Source organism: Pelophylax lessonae, assembly GCF_965119305.1.
Source record: "Pelophylax lessonae genome assembly, chromosome: 2".
NCBI classification, from domain to species: domain Eukaryota; kingdom Metazoa; phylum Chordata; class Amphibia; order Anura; family Ranidae; genus Pelophylax; species Pelophylax lessonae.
Genome location: NC_138769.1, coordinates 727,944,538 through 727,960,887, shown reverse-complemented (window position 1 = coordinate 727,960,887; position 16,350 = coordinate 727,944,538). Strand labels below are relative to the sequence as shown.

The 16,350-nt window shown below is 44.3% G+C and overlaps 1 protein-coding gene across 1 annotated transcript in view; it reads left to right on the top strand.

The window, feature by feature from the left end:
* Nucleotides 1-14,973, top strand: part of LOC309548310 (olfactory receptor 1G1-like) — a gene marked incomplete at both ends in the record, with an annotated part of 62,467 nt that extends 47,494 nt beyond the window's left edge. Inside the window, one exon of the mRNA XM_082248249.1 lies at nt 14,158-14,973. Within this exon, the coding sequence (XP_082104375.1) occupies nt 14,158-14,973 (816 nt within the window). The remainder of the gene's footprint in view (nt 1-14,157) is intronic.
* Between the last annotated feature and the right edge of the window lie 1,377 nt (nt 14,974-16,350).

Here is a 16,350-nt window from a genome sequence, read left to right as displayed (position 1 = left end):
AGGGGTCCAATCTGTCCCTAAGCCCACCCCCCTCACAGTTAGAAAGCACCTCCTAGGCATACATGTAACCCTTTGATCGCCCCTGGTGTTATACCCTTCCCTGCCAGTGTCATTATTACAGTATTAGTGCATATGTATAGCTCTGATTACTGTAGTAATGTCACTGGTACCCCCAAAAGTGTCAAAAATGTCAATTAGGGGTCCGATCTGTCCGCTAAAAATCGCAGATTGCCGCCATTAATAGTAAAAAATAAATAAATAAAAATGACATAAATCTTCATCCTAGTTTGTAGACACGATATCTTTTGCGCAAACCAATCAATATACGCTCATTGCGATTTTTAAAAAACATTTTATTAAAATTGTACAGGTTGATCAAATACCACCAAAAGAAAGCTCTATTTGGGGGTAAAAATAGGACATCAATTTTCATTTGGGTATAGCGTCGCACGACCGCGCAATTTTCCGTTAAAATTATGCAGTGCCGAGTCACAAAAACGGCCTGGTCATTAAGGGGGCAAATCCTTCCGGTCCAGAACTGGTTAATGAACTAATGAATTAAAAAAAAAAAAAAAAATCACAATATATAATTTTTTTTGTAAACTATGAAAGATGATGTTACATTGAGTAAATAGATACCTAACATGCCCTGCTTTAAAATTGGAACAGAACCAAACTGCAATACCTGAAAATCTCCATAGGCCGTGCTTTAAAAAATTTTTACAGGGTAACCCTTCAGAGTTACAGAGGAGGTCTAGCGCTAGAATTATTGCTCTCAATCTGAAGTTCGTGGCGATACCTCACATGTGTGGTATGAACACCGTTTGCATATGTGGGTGTGGCCTACGTATAAGTTCACCACTGTGCTCGAGCACGGTGGGACAGGGGCACTTTTTTTTTAACCACTTAAGCCCCGGAAGATTTTACCCCCTTCCTGACCAGGCCCTATTTTGCGATTCGGCACTGCGTTACTTTAACGGACAATTGCGCAGTCGTGTGACTCTGTACCCAAATAAAATTGACGTCCTTTTTTTCCCAAAAACAGAGCTTTCTTTTGGTGGTATTTGATCACCTGTGCGATTTTTACTTTTTGCACTATAAACAAAAAAAGAGCGTAAATTTTGCAAAAATAACAATATTTTCCACATTTTTTTATATGAAATTCCCCCCTCCCCCCCCAAAAAAAAAATGTAAAAATCTAAATTTTTTAACATTTTTGGCCAATTTGTTTTATGCTACCTATGTTTGGTAAAAAAAATCGCAATAAGCGTATTTTGATTGGTTTGCGCAAAAGTTATTGCGTTTACTAACTAAGGGAAAGATTTTTGTCATTTTTGTTTTTTTTTTTTTTAACTAGTAATGGCGGCGATCTGCGATTTTTTTGCGGGACTGCGACATTGCGGAGGACAGAACGGACCCTTGACTGACATTTTTGACACTTTTGGGGTTACCAGTGACATTACTACAGTAATCAGTGCTATACATATGCACTGTTACTGTAAAAATTACACTGGCAGTGAAGGGGTTAACTTTATTGGTGATGCAGGGGTTGTGTCCCTAGGGGTGTGATTCTAACTGTAAAGGGGCTTGGCTAGTGATGTAACCACAGAGACCTACGATCCTATATAGCAGGACCGTATGATCTCTGCTGTTCCACCAGGGAGAATGACAGGCGGCTGTGTTTACATCAGCCGCCTGCCTTTCTCCCTCTCCACCGGGAGATCGCGAGTGACCGGCGGACATCGGGTCCGCCAGTCACACGCGCGGGGATGTGCAGGAACGAGCGGGGGCGGGAGCGCGCCTCAGGCGGTGCGCGCTCGCCCCCTAGAGCCTCACAGGCTAGCAACGTAGTCCTACGTCACTTTGCCTGTGAGGGGCTGACTGCCGCAGTAAATATACTGTGGGCGGTCGGCAAGTGGTTAATTTATTTATTTTATTACATTTTTTTTTCCTCTTTACACTTTCCCTTTAAAAAATTTTTTTTTTGATCGCTTTGATTCCTATCACAAAGAATCATATATCATGAATAAAAATTATTATTGTAGCATACCATTAATTAGAAGTGGTGGCTGCATTCGTTTTCTTTTCTTTGGTTTTGTTTTCACCTGGTGATCTGACCAGTAACACACCTTCAGTATTAGGCTCCGTTCACATGTAGGCGTTTTGGGGCGTTTTTGGGGAGTTTTTCTGCTCTAGGATCAGCTCTCAAAACGCCCAACAAGACAAATCCTATTCATTTCAATGGCCCCTGTTCACATCTGAGCGTTTTGACGCTGTGAGCAAAACGCCCAACGCTCAAAAAAGTACATGAGCTTCTTTTTGGGCAGATTACAGGCGTTTTCCATTGGTTTCTATTCAATCTAAAAACGCCTGCACAAAAAACGCCTGTAAATCGCGGTAAAAATCGCTGTAAAAATCACGGTAAAATCGCGGTAAAAAACGCGCGAAAACGCTAATGTGAATGTAGCCTTAGTGAGACAACTCTGGAGGAATGGTAACAGCAGGCAGTGTTGTCAGCCCTGTGATGGAGGGAGGGGGGTTAAAATGTATTAGCAGGCTTGAAGCCAAACTCCAGCTCACACAGTATTAAGTGGTTTGTTTCATCCATGTAAACTGACACATTCTGCTGGAGAGCTTGTGCTTCTGATAAACAACAGACTTTCTGGCTGGGTCGCCAGATGCAAATAAAAGAAAACCTATAAAAAAATAAATATAATAAAAACGAATGCAACCATCACATCTAAGAATTGATATGCTGTAATATAATACATTTTCGCTTTGGGTTTATTACCTCTTTAACCGGTTAAGGACCGCCCGCCGCAGTTATACTACGGCAGGCAGCCCCTCCTGCGCAAACTGATGTAGGTATAAGTCAGTCGCGCGCCTGCAGCTAGGGGGGCGAGTGCGCCGCAGCAGGGAGACTCCGATGCAAGGCTAAGGCGGCTCCGATTGTCGCCTGACACCCGCGATCGCTCCCCACTGAGAGAGGATGGTCAGCTGTGGGCGGCACAGTGGTGTAGTGGTTAGCACGTTCACCTAGCAGCAAGAGGGTCGCTGGTTCAAATCCCAACCACCACACTACCTGCCTGGAGTTTGCATGTTCTCCCTGTGCCTGCGTGGGTTTCCTCCGGGTACTCCGGTTTCCTCCCACACTCCAAAGACATGCTGGTAGGTTAATTGGATCCTGTCAGGGGCGTAACTACAGGGGTTGCAGGGGTTGCAATCGCTACCGGGCCCCATGCTCCAGGGGGCCCGGTAGCAAACCAGTGGGTGAACTTCCAGGATCGCAAAGGTCACACTTGTGACCGGACCCTGGCATTGCACCACTGTGGGGAGGCCCCAAGATTGAAGGAAGGGGGCCCACTGCAGAACTTGTGAAAGAATCCTGCTGTGGGACCATAATAAAAGGCCATGCAACGAGTGTAAAGAGCCCCAGGATTAGTGGGAAGAGCCCTGGGCTTGAAGGTAAGGGCCCCGGCCAGGGGTCTGGGGGGCCCTTCATGGTTTCTTGCATCAGGGCCCTGAAGGTTCTAGTTACGCCTCTGGATCCTGTATAAAAACAATTGGCCCCACTATGAATGTGAGTTAGGGACCTTAGATTGTACGCTCCTTGAGGGCAGGGACTGATGTGAATGTACAATGTATATGTAAAGCGCTGCGTAAAGTGACAGCGCTATATAAGTAGCTGAAATAAATAAAACACAATAAATAAAAAAGAAAAAACAATAGACACAATAACTTTTGCGCAAACCAATCAAAATACGCTTATTGCGATTTTTTTTTTTTTACCAAAAATATGTAGCAGAAAACAAATTGGCCTAAAATGTTAAAAAAAAATTGATTTTTTAATTTTTTTGGGGAATGTTATATAGCAGAATGTGAAAAATATTGTTTTTTTTTTTTTCAGAATTGTCGCTCTTTTTTTGTTTTTAGCGCAAAAAATAAAAATAGCAGAGGTGATCAAATACCACCAAAAGAAAGTTCTATTTGTGGGGAAAAAAAAGGACATTGATTTTATTTAGGTACAGCGTTGCACGACCGCGCAATTGTTTGCTAAATTAACGTAGTGGAGAATCGCAAAATATGGCCTGGTCATTAAGGGAGCAAATCCTTCCGGTCCAGGAGTGGTTAAAACGGATGTAAACCCTCACATATACCCACTGAAGTGAACAGCCTGAGATGATACACTGAGGTGAAACAAATCCTCCTCCATAAGTTTTACTTGTTTATCTGCTGTCTTCCCATTCCTACACCCTTTCAAAAGTGCAGATTGTGTTAAAAAGCTTTCTTCATCTGCCAGAAGTTCATAGGGAAGGGTGGAGAGACTGGACTTACACTGTGTGAAAGCTGATTGGAGGAAAGGGACCCCCCTCCCTCCACATAGGCAGAGTAATGAAGGACCATGCAGAACTGTGTTCTGAATAGACAAGCTCCCTGCTTATCTCCCTCAAAGCTCCAAAATTTTCAGCTCACGTTATCTCATGTGTCAGAGAATTTGTCAGAAGTGACTCATGCTGATAACAGAGGAACAGAGCACCAGAGAGAAATTACACTTAGCGCTTTGGAGAGAGATAATTAAACACCACAGATATATGTGCTTAGTTCGAATTTCATCAATGAGGTTTACAACCACTTTAGTACAGAACGCACAACAATTTCAGAATGTTAACAAATGAGATGTTTAGAGAGAATTAAAAGCAGAGCTCCACCTAAAAGGGGAAGCTCTGCTTGTTCACACACTCTCTTTCCCTCCACTGCCACATTTGGCACTTTTTTGGGAGGGAGCGGGTACCTGGTTTTGACAGGTATCTGTTCCCACTTCCGTGTAAGATCGACGATCGGTGTTCAATGGCATTTCAAGCCCCTCATTCTTCCCCACAGGTCCCAGATGATGGCAGGACCATTCAGGTCAGCTTGAGCATGCACAGTAGGAAACCAGCTGTGAAGTCTACTGGTATCCCTTACTTACAATGCCGGAGCCTGCACCCAAAACTAAACCAGCCTGCAATCGACCAAATTATCCTGTCTAACGGCAAAGGCGAAACAAAGCTGCATGTATTCCAGAGATAAAACTATAATAATACCACTTTATAAAACTCTGGTCCGCCCGCACCTGGAGTATTCTGTCCAGTTCTGGTCGCCGGTCCTCAGGAGGGATGTGTTGGAGCTGGAGAGAGTCCAGAGAAGGGCAACTAAACTGATTAGGGCATTGGAGGACCTTGACTATGAAGAGCGTCTACAATCACTTGATTTATTCTCCCTGGAGAAGAGACGCCAGAGAGGGGACATGATAGCAATTTACAAATACCTCAATGGTGATCTCAGCATAGCAAAAAAGCTATTCAGTCGAAGGGATTGCATGAGGACTCGAGGGCATACAATGCGATTAGAGGAGAAGCGTTTTAACCTCAGGCAACGTAGGGGGTTCTTTACTGTTAGGGCTACAAGATTGTGGAATTCTCTACCACATGAGGTAGTTTCTGCGGGAAGTATGGTGGCCTTCAAAAGACTCTTAGACGTACATCTCAAGGATCAGAACATTCAGGGGTATGAGAGATGATTACGGCCATACACACCTACACAGGTTGAACTGGATGGACTATTGTCTTTATTCAACCTCAACTACTATGTAACTATGTAACTATGTAATTGTCCCCCACATATGGAGATGATGAGTTATGGTTATGGTGAGGTATGAAGTTATCTTCAGAAGGACCTTTCTGTGCTGTCCTTCCCTAGACATAAACATTGAGATATCACTGGAACCTCAATCACCAGGGAGCTTGAAGTCTGCAGGAGTCCAGCCATCACAGTCTGGGATTTGAAGTCAACCATCTGAGATTTTGTTCAAAGCTTTTAAAGAAAGATCTAAAAGAGACTGAGGCCTAGTCTAATGTTTGAGATCCAGTGACCTTGGGGATATTCTGATCAGTACCCTACCCTTAATGCCATATATATATATATATATATTTTTATATTTTGAATCTTCCTAAGTAAATGGTGCCCATTAATTCTAAACATCTAGAGCACATGAGGCAAGCACAAGGCCCACAGGCCAAATCTAGCTCACTGGGCCCTGTCATGTGGCCCACACAGCACCTGCCGGCCTCCACCTCAGGCTCACCCTCTGCTTCCTGCTGTCACTTATAAACACAGAAGCCTTCTGTGTTTACAGTGACAATTACTCTCTCAGTGTCTTCTGAATCCCTGTAGGTACTTATGTCGCAGACAGATCTGATATAAGGATCTCCCTACAAAACACAGATCTGCCTACACAAGTACTAGAGTCCAAATCACCGGGAAGGAGCTGCCTAGTAAAGATGAGAGGAAGCTTTTGGGGTGTTAGGGGTTGGTTGGTATGAGGGCTGTGTAGGTGTGGAAGCAAATGTGTGCAGAGGTGAGGGAATGGGAGGAGAGTGGTGGGATGCAGAGGTCAGAACCCAGGAGGAGGGTGTAAATAAGATGTTGCACACTGTATGTAGCGCTCTCCTAAACCCTGCACTCTGTGCATAGCGCACCCTTAAACCCTGCACTCTGTGCATAGCGCACCCTTAAACCCTGCACTCTGTGCATAGCGCACCCTTAAACCCTGCACTCTGTACATAACGCAGTTCTGAACTCTGCACACTGTACATAACGCAGTTCTGAACTCTGCACTCTGTACATAGCGTAATCCTAAATCCTGCACTCTATACATAGCGTAATCCTGAACCCTGCACTCTGTAAATAGCGCACCCTTAAACCCTGCACTCTGTACATAACACAGTTCTGAACTCTGCACTCTGTACATAGCGTAATCCTGAATTCTGCACTCTGTACATAGCGTAATCCTGAACCCCCTCACTCTGCACATAGCGCACCCTTAAACCCTGCACTCTGTACATAACACAGTTCTGAACTCTGCACTCTGTACGTAGCGTAATCCTGAATCCTGCACTCTGTACATAGCGTAATCCTGAATCCTGCACTCTGTACATAGCGTAATCCTGAACCCTGCACTCTGTACATAGCGCACCCTTAAACCCTGCACTCTTTACATAACGCAGTTCTGAACTCTGCACTCTGTACGTAGCATAATCGTGAATCCTGCACTCTATACATGACGTAATGCTGAACCCTCCACTCTGTACATAGTGTAATCCTGAACCCTGCACTCTGTACATAGTGTAATCTTGAACCCTGCACTCTGTACATAGCGTAATCCTGAATCCTGCACTCTGTTTGTAGCGTAATCCTGAACTCTGCACTCTGTTTATAGCGTACTCCTTAACCCTAGCTCTCTGTAAGCAGCGTAATCCTGAACCCTGCACTCTGTAAGCAGCGTAATCCTGAACCCTGTACGCAGCGTAATCCTGATCTCTGCACTCTGCACGTAGCGTAATCCTGAACCCTGCACTCTGTACGTAGCATAATCCTGAATCCTGCACTCTGTACATAGCGTAATCCTGAATCCTGCACTCTGTACATAGCGTAATCCTGAACCCTGCACTCTGTACATAGCGCACCCTTAAACCCTGCACTCTTTACATAACGCAGTTCTGAACTCTACACTCTGTACGTAGCATAATCGTGAATCCTGCACTCTATACATGACGTAATCCTGAACCCTCCACTCTGTACATAGTGTAATCCTGAACCCTGCACTCTGTTTATAGCATAATCCTGAACCCTGCACTCTGTACATAGTGTAATCTTGAACCCTGCACTCTATACATAGTGTAATCTTGAACCCTGCACTCTGTACATAGCGTAATCCTGAATCCTGCACTCTGTTTGTAGCGTAATCCTGAACTCTGCACTCTGTTTATAGCGTACTCCTTAACCCCCGCTCTCTGTAAGCAGCGTAATCCTGAACCCTGCACTCTGCACGTAGCGTAATCCTGAACCCTGCACTCTTAATGTAGCATAATCCTGAACCCTGCACTCTGTACGTAGCGTAATCCTGAACCCTGCACTCTGTTCATAACGTAATCCTGAATCCTGCACTCTGTTTATAGCGTAATCCTTAACCCCCGCACTCTGTATGTAGCATAATCCTGAACCCTGCACTCTGTATGTAGCGTAATCCTGAACCCTGCACTCTGTATGTAGCGTAATCCTGAACTCTGCAGGTAATGTAATCCTGAACTCTGCACCAGTGTCGGGACAAGGTCATCCAGAGCCCGGGGCAAACATACTAAACTGCACTCCCCTCCCAAGATGTATACGCATTATGTGTCAGCAAAAAATCCCCCCCACCCCAAAAAAAAGTTTAAAAAAAATTGAGCACTAATGCATGCTTACCCTCTAAGCATAAATCCCCCCTCCTCCCAGGAAAAATCTATCCCCTGCTGAAATTCCCCCTCCCAGTACAAATATTTGCCCCCCCCCCCCCAGCTCAAACCCTCTATCTCCTCGAATCCGCAAAGCACAAACCCACCCCTGGCACAAATCCTCTACCCGTCAAATTTCCCCTTTGAATACACATCCTCTCCACTCCAAATCCCCCCAAAACATCCCTAACACAAATCACCCTCCCCCCTAAAAAATTCTGACCCCTAGCACACATTATTTTCCCCCAAAAGCACCTATCTATCAAATTTCCCCTCCTAGAGTAATTCTTACCCCCTGCTGCCTCCCAAAACCCCCCAATCTTTTTGTGGTGCCCCTCCCCCCACCTCACGTGATACCAGAGTGCCCAGGGTAGCTGCCCCTCCAGCCCACCTCTTTTCCCGCCCCTGCTCTGTACTCTGTATGTAGCATAATCCTGAACCCTACATTCTGTATATAGAGTGATCCTGAACTCTGCACTCTGTACGTAGCGGAATCCTGAATCCTGCACTCTGTACAAAGCGCAATCCTGAACCCTGCACTCTGTTCATAGCGTAATCCTGAACCCTGCACTCTGTACATAGCGTAATCCTGAACCCTGCACTCTGTAGGTAGCGTAATCCTGAACTCTGCACTCTGTACATAGCGTAATCCTGAACTCTGCACTCTGTACATAGCGTTATCCTGAACCCTGCACTCTGTAGTTAGCGTAATCCTGAACCCTGCACTCTGTATGTATCGTAATCCTGAACCCTGCACTCTGTACGTAGCATAATCCTGAACCCTGCACTCTGTACCTAGCGTAATCCTGAACTCTGCACTCTGTACATAGCATAATCCTGAACTCTACACACTGTACATATAGTAATCCTGAACCCTGCACTCTATAAGTAGCATAATCCTGAACCCTGCACTCTGTACAAGGCACAATCCTGAACCCTGCACTCTGTTCATAGCATAATCCTGAACTCTGCACTCTGTTCATAGCATAATCCTGAACCCTGCACTCTGTATGTAGCGTAATCTGGAACTCTGCACGCTATACATAACGCACTCCTGAACCCTGCACTCTGTACATAGTGCATTCTAGATACCACTGGTCCTTTGAGGGCAACCATACTGCTGATGCAGCCCACGATAAAATTTAGTTTGACACCTTTGATCTATTCTAGAGGGAAGACCACACTTGAGACAAATGTTTCTAGGACTTTACTGTAAGCAAAGGGACTTAGAGCATTCTTAATGTAGTTGTTTGATAGCTGAAGATCAATATTCATATGGAACTATTGAAGTTCAGTACAAATAGCACTACACTGGTAAGGACTATGTATTGAATGTACTAAACCTTGGAAAGAGGATTATGGAGTAGGGACCTGTTTAAAAAAATGTGATTGAAAGCTCTGCATGTTAAAGTAAACCTATAGTCATATAACAAAACATATAGGGGACCCCAAAATACACTTATAATATGACCAGCATTCTATGGGTTCTGTGCCACCCCCAAACCTGACCACTGATTTAAAACTTTGATGGTTTGCCTAACCAGACACATAGAAGTCAGAAGAAGGGAAGTCAACAAGCCTAAGCCAACCAAGGTCCCGGGCACTGTGCTGTTAATCACAATTTCCTGCATTTTGAGTTGAGTGCCAGATTACTTTTTGGTTTGAGGTTCACCATACGGTCATTACAAAAGGATGCCCTTTTGGCTAAAATAGGCAAAAGGTTTTCAGCTGTAAGAGCACTTAACCCCTTTACGTCTGCCTGCAGTAATATTACTGCGGCAGACTGGTTCGTTATCGTCTGACGACGTAGACCTACGTCGTCAGACACTCCCCTCTCTCGACGGCGCGTGCGCGCCGCCGGAGGTTCGGAGGCTGCCGCCGGAGGCTCGCTCCCGCTGTGACAGTCACAGCGGGAGTCGGGCCAGGGGTGGAGCAGCGGCTATTGCCGCTGCTCTTCCCCGATCGTCGGGGATCTAGTGTGGAGATCCGCCCGCCTGTGTAAACACAAGTGGGCGGATCTCCTAAGTGACAGGCAGGGTCAGATTGCAGGGTTCAGCATAGCTGAACCCTGGATCTGTCCTTGTGTCACATAGTCACCTCCCCCCACACATGTCAGTAAGCACCAGGCATACATTAACCCCTCCCTCTCCAATAAAATTAACCCCTTCCCTGCCAGTGTCATTTTTATAGTAACAGTGCATATATATATAGCACTGATTACTGCAGTAATGTCACTGGTACCCCCAAAAGTGTCAAAAATGTCAGTCAGGGGTCCGATCTGTCCGCCGCAATGTCGCAGTCCCGCAAAAAAAATCGCAGATCGTTGCCATTACGCGTTAAAAAAAAAAACCACCAAAAATGACAGAAATCTTTCCCTTTGTTAGTAAACGCAATAACTTTTGCGCAAACCAATCAAAATACGCTTATTGTGAATTTTTTTACCAAACATAGGTAGCAGAAAACAAATTGGCCAAAAATTTAAAAAAATTTGATTTTTACATTTTTTGGGGGGGAATTTCATATAAAAAAATGTGAAAAATATTGTTGTTTTTTCAAAATGTACGCTCTTTTTTTGTTTATAGCGCAAAAAGTAAAAATCGCACAGGTGATCAAATACCACCAAAAGAAAGCTCTGTTTGTGGGGGAAAAAAAGACATACATTTCGTTTGGGTATGGCGTCGCACGACCGCGCAATTGTCAGTTTAACTCGCACAGTGCCGAATCGCAAAAAATGGCCTGGACGGAAGACAGCAAAATCCTCTAGTGGTAAAGTGGTTAAAATGTTGAATAGTCTTCCAAAGAAAGAATTGCTTCTAATTGAGTATGCAGAATGTTTACGTTTATTAACAGCTATTGTCAGGAATTTTGTAAAAGGAGAACTTGCATATAAGTTTAAAAAAATGCATGACTGGTGGATTTGTTCATTTCTGTACCCTCAATGAAATCCCCAATAAAATATACTGACTGTGCCACATGGGTTTAAGTAACTCCTGAAGCCCTTTACTTAACCACCAAGAATTACCAGTTCCAATTGACAAATAACATAACACCTTTTGGTTATGAGAAAGGGACAAAGTCACTTTATTTGGCTTTTAGAGAACTCTGTACAGAATTGTAAGTGAAGTTGTTTGGAATAATTGTTCCTGTATGCCAGTACTATATTCCAGTAAATACTGTTGCTTTTCTTCCTAAATGTCTGGTCTGAAGTTTCTTAAAGGGGGCAATGCATGACATATCAAAAGAACAGGTCTTACATTTACAGGGACTAGAGTAGATATAGTACATTTAGTCCAGCACAGGGCATGCTGTTTAGTTTAGGCTATATTGTCATTTCTAGGGAAATCTGTACATGTATCTTTGAAAAGCGACCAACCAGACAGGGAATGGGTGACTTGGGAAGGGTGATGGTTACTTTGGTAGTAAAGGGATGTTGTGCTTGACTCCTTCACTAGCAACCGGTGTTCCACACACACACTTGGACTGATAACTTAGGTAACCCAGCCTGGAAGTTACGGTAGAGTATTTGCACGTAGGTACATAAAAATAGCATTCCCTGTATCCAGTAACAGCAGTTGGACATGTCACTGGGAGTGATGTGGCAGGAATTGCTAGGTTGGAGGAAACTGGCACAGGCTCTGGGGTACCACTTTCTAAATGCTGCATCACCTGGGAAAGGGCGTTCTCTAATCAGCGGCTTAGTCCAGGGTTAACAATGTAAACTCGCTTGGCCACGAGTTATATATAGTTAACTGTGCATGTGTGCTTGCTTCTAAATTTGGCAGATCTGCCTTAATCTGCCTTTTTGCTGATTTTACATGACTGTAGTTCCCTGCTTAGGATTGGGCAAATAGCCAGGGTAGTTTCACTGTGTCCCTACAGAGCACCTTAAGCCATGCCCACAACCCTAGCCAAAAAGGATTTCTCAAAATCCACCATTGTCCCCAGCCACACCCCACTGGCTCAAGGACAACTTTAAAATGAACTATAACTGACTTCCAACATAAATACCAATGAGGTTCAGGAAGTTCTAAGTTCACCATGCTGCTAGATGGGCTCCCTGCTTTTTAACTATCTCACCTCTTTACACAGACCCCCAAAGACCTCCTAACTCACCAAGCTGCTGTGACAATCACATTAAAGCGGAGTTCCAGCCTATTTTGCAACTTTAGTGATTCCTGGAGTGCTGGCTATGCTGATCAACAATTGGGCATTCTAAAATATTTTCGGGGGTCCCTGACCTTATTTTCAGGGCATTTTTGATTGTACTTCCTCCTTCTCCCCCCTCTGTGGCCATGGCCACCGACATCACTTCCGCCTTTGCATTGCATCCTGGGAGCTGTTTGTCATCACTCCCAGGAGGCTGCAATCAGAACCCCCAGAACACTCCCTGGAATCAGGAAGAAGGACACAGCAGATTACACTGCGGCTTCAAATGCCCACATCCAAGATGGCCACGCTCAGACAGCGTTTTTAAAAGTAAGATTTTGACTAATATCCAATACTGTACACCTTGTAAGTATGAGAATAGCGGTTCTGTAAAGGGCGATGGATTAGTATTCTAGGGGTATTTTTAGTTAAAAAAAGGTATTTGAGGCCGGAACTCCACTTTAAAATCCATTTCACGTAGGAGGGAGGGTGTGACAACTTTCTTCACTCATTGACCTCCTGGAAAGAACTCCCATCAGCTACTGCTGCTCCTCCTCCGCCTACCACCTGAACCAGGTAAGACTACAGTTTTAAGCCTCGTACACACGCAACGAATTTCCGCCCGGAAGTCCGTCTTTTGTCCATAGTGGTGTCTGTTGGTTGGAATGTGCTCTACACATGGACTGCACGCAAATTTTCCGTACGACAGAATTCTACTTCAGAAGTGATGTCATGTGTTGGATTGCTTTGTATGTGTTCTTTCATCTCTGAGCATGCCTAGTCTTGCTCATAAGATTTTTCCCCATCGAAATCTGTACTAATGAGACAAAAATCAGATGTGTTTTGATGGTCGACAAAAATTATATAGCCTGCACACCAGGATTTTTTCGGCCGAAAATTCTGAGTTGGTTGTCGGAAGCATCATACTAACAAGCCGAAAATCGGCAGATCGATCGTCGGACGAAAATTCCCGGCCGAATTTCGACTCGTGTGTACGGGGCTTTAGACTTAGAATTTAAGTGATTCCTGGGGACTATTTCTCACCCCAGTCACGTTACCCCCCCCCCCCCCAACCCCAATGATTTCCTTCTGGTCTGTCTTTAAATTCTAGATCATTTTTAATGGAAGATGTCCATCTAACCTCCAGCTTTTTTCTTCTGTAGTTTTCTGATGTTCACTACAACTGTGCTGTTCTCCTCTCCACTATTCTGGATGTATACACACTCGTATGAACTGCAGACGTATTTTTCTGAGTTGTATCAGAATCCTGTACAGAGGAATCAGAGGATTTCACTTATCTATTTCAGTCATGACGTTAGGTTTCTCAGATTGGGAACCTCCCGGAAGCTTGGTGTTATACGGAAAGATAATATACAGTATGTAGTATATTGAGAATACTTTGAGTTGCTGCTTATCATTGTCACCAAAAGCAAGTTGTCACCAAAAGCAGAAGGAATCTGTATACAGTATGTATCAGCACATTAAGAATGGATACCCACTTCTGACTCTTCAGTAGAGGTGACAACAATGTCTCTTGTTCTTGATGGAAAAAGTAAATCTAACCTCTGATTTTATTCTACTGGGCTTCTCAGACCTTCACTACAACCACGCTGCCTTCTTCTCCACCATTCTGGTCATATACACCCTCACATGGACTGCTAATTTACTTTTACTAAGTTCTATTATACTTTCTCCTCAGTTGCACACACCAATGTACTTTTTCTTAGGTAACCTGTCGGTAGTGGACATCTCTTTCTCTACCGTAACGGTTCCCAAGCTTCTGTCCAGCATTCTTCATGGAGAAACCTCCATCTCCTTCCTTGGCTGTTTCCTGCAGATGTACTTCTTTGTGTTTCTGGGGGTCTCTGAGATTTTTTTTTTGGCAATCATGGCGTTTGATCGTTACTTGGCTATCTGTAACCCCTTGCGCTACAAGTCATTCATTAATAATACGGTTATGGTCATGCTGGCTAGTAGTTGCTGGGTGACTGGAGCTCTACATTCAGTTTTGCACGTTTATATTGTGTCGCAATTCACCTACTGTGAGAACAGACTGATCCCCCACTTCTTCTGTGACGAGACCCCCCTCATCAAACTTTCCTGCTCCAGTACTACATTAGTTGAGTTCCTAATATACACCGAAGGTTCTATTGCTATTATTATTACTTTTCTTTTCATACTTATTTCATATGTGCTCATTGCAAGGGCTATTTGGAAAATTAAGACCAGCACCAGCCGAAGTAAAGCTTTTTCCTCTTGTTCTTCTCATCTCATGGTAATTTGTATGTTCTACGGCACCATCATTTTTATTTACTTCCGCCCTCCTTCAGATTATTCCTCCCAGTATGATCGCATTGTTAGCATGGCTTACGCCATCATAACACCTTTGCTAAATCCTTTTATTTACAGCCTAAGGAACCAAGATGTGAGGCAGGCTCTGAAGAAACTCATCATCAGTACACAGAGCAAGGTCCATAAAAACATGGATGAGCGGGTTTGGGGTGGAGGAACTTGACTGGCCTGCATCCCAGCCTCTGCAATCGCTTGATTTATTCTCCCTGGAGAAGAGACGCCTGAGAGGGGACATGATAGCAATTTATAAATATCTCAATGGTGATCTCGGCATAGAAAAAAGCTATTCAGTCGGAAGGATTGCATGAGGACTAGAGGGCATACAATGCGATTAGAGGAGAAGCGTTTTAACCTCAGGCAACGTGGGGGGTTCTTTACTGTTAGGGCTACAAGATTGTGGAATTCTCTACCACAAGAGGTGGTTTCTGCGGGAAGTATGGTGGCTTTCAAAAGTCTCTTAGAAGTACATCTCAAGGATCAGAACATTCAGGGGTATGTGAGATGATTACGGCCACACACACCTACACAGGTTGAACTGGATGGACTATTGTCTTTATTCAACCTCACCAACTATGTAACTATGTAACCTGATAAAACACCTTTAGGATGAATAACACTATCCAATATTCTCCTTCTCATTGGACCAGTGTGAAACAGGCAGACAACATGAGCAGCATCTGATCACACCAAGCAGACCTTATCAATGGATCACGGCTCCCAGTTAGGCAGAGAGTAATTCAATTTGCCTGACAGTCCCCCTGGTAAGCAGGGAAACCCAAAAACTATGTACTCTCTAGCACCTACCTAGGAGGGTGCTACAAACACAAAGAGCACAGTAAGGGGGATGGGGGAGTCAGGAGGGCACAATACTGGGATCAGGAAGGCACAGTACAGGTTCCTGGATGTTGCCCGGGACACGGCCATCCTGGGACAGCTTAGTAAAAAGCGTGAATGCCCCAACAAATCTAGGAAAGTTAGAAAGTATGATGTAATGCAAGATTATCATGGGTAGCAGCAACTCTTTTTTGGCTCTGAGGAAGGGGGGTTCGCCCCCGAAACACGTCAACCTAGACACAGCAGCCCCATGTGGCACATTGTATACCATTTAGCACAGTGCGGTTCCTTGGCTACCTTGGAGACTATATGTGTGTCATGTTGATGTGTGGTTATACACACCTGCTTTGTGAGTATGATATATACTTTTTAATACTTTTAATAAATTATTAGTGGTAATGCACTAGGTCGGTGCGCCCTTTTTCTATTTGTTGTCTCTTAGTTGGTTTCGGATACCCTTGATCCTGAAGGGGCAGCAAGACCACAAGCTAGTCCACTCAAGTCTGAAGTATCTCTCTTCCCTCCGGCCTATGTTATACTTGAGCGCAGGCGAATTGTTCTACTACTTATCATGGGTAGTACCCTGGGGTGCCCATGCTTTAAATAAGCACTGATCGTTCATCGTACTGCCAGGCAGTTTTACAATGACAGGAAGAATTAATGAACTACCAGAGCATTCACCAGCACCATAATAGTTCACTGAGAA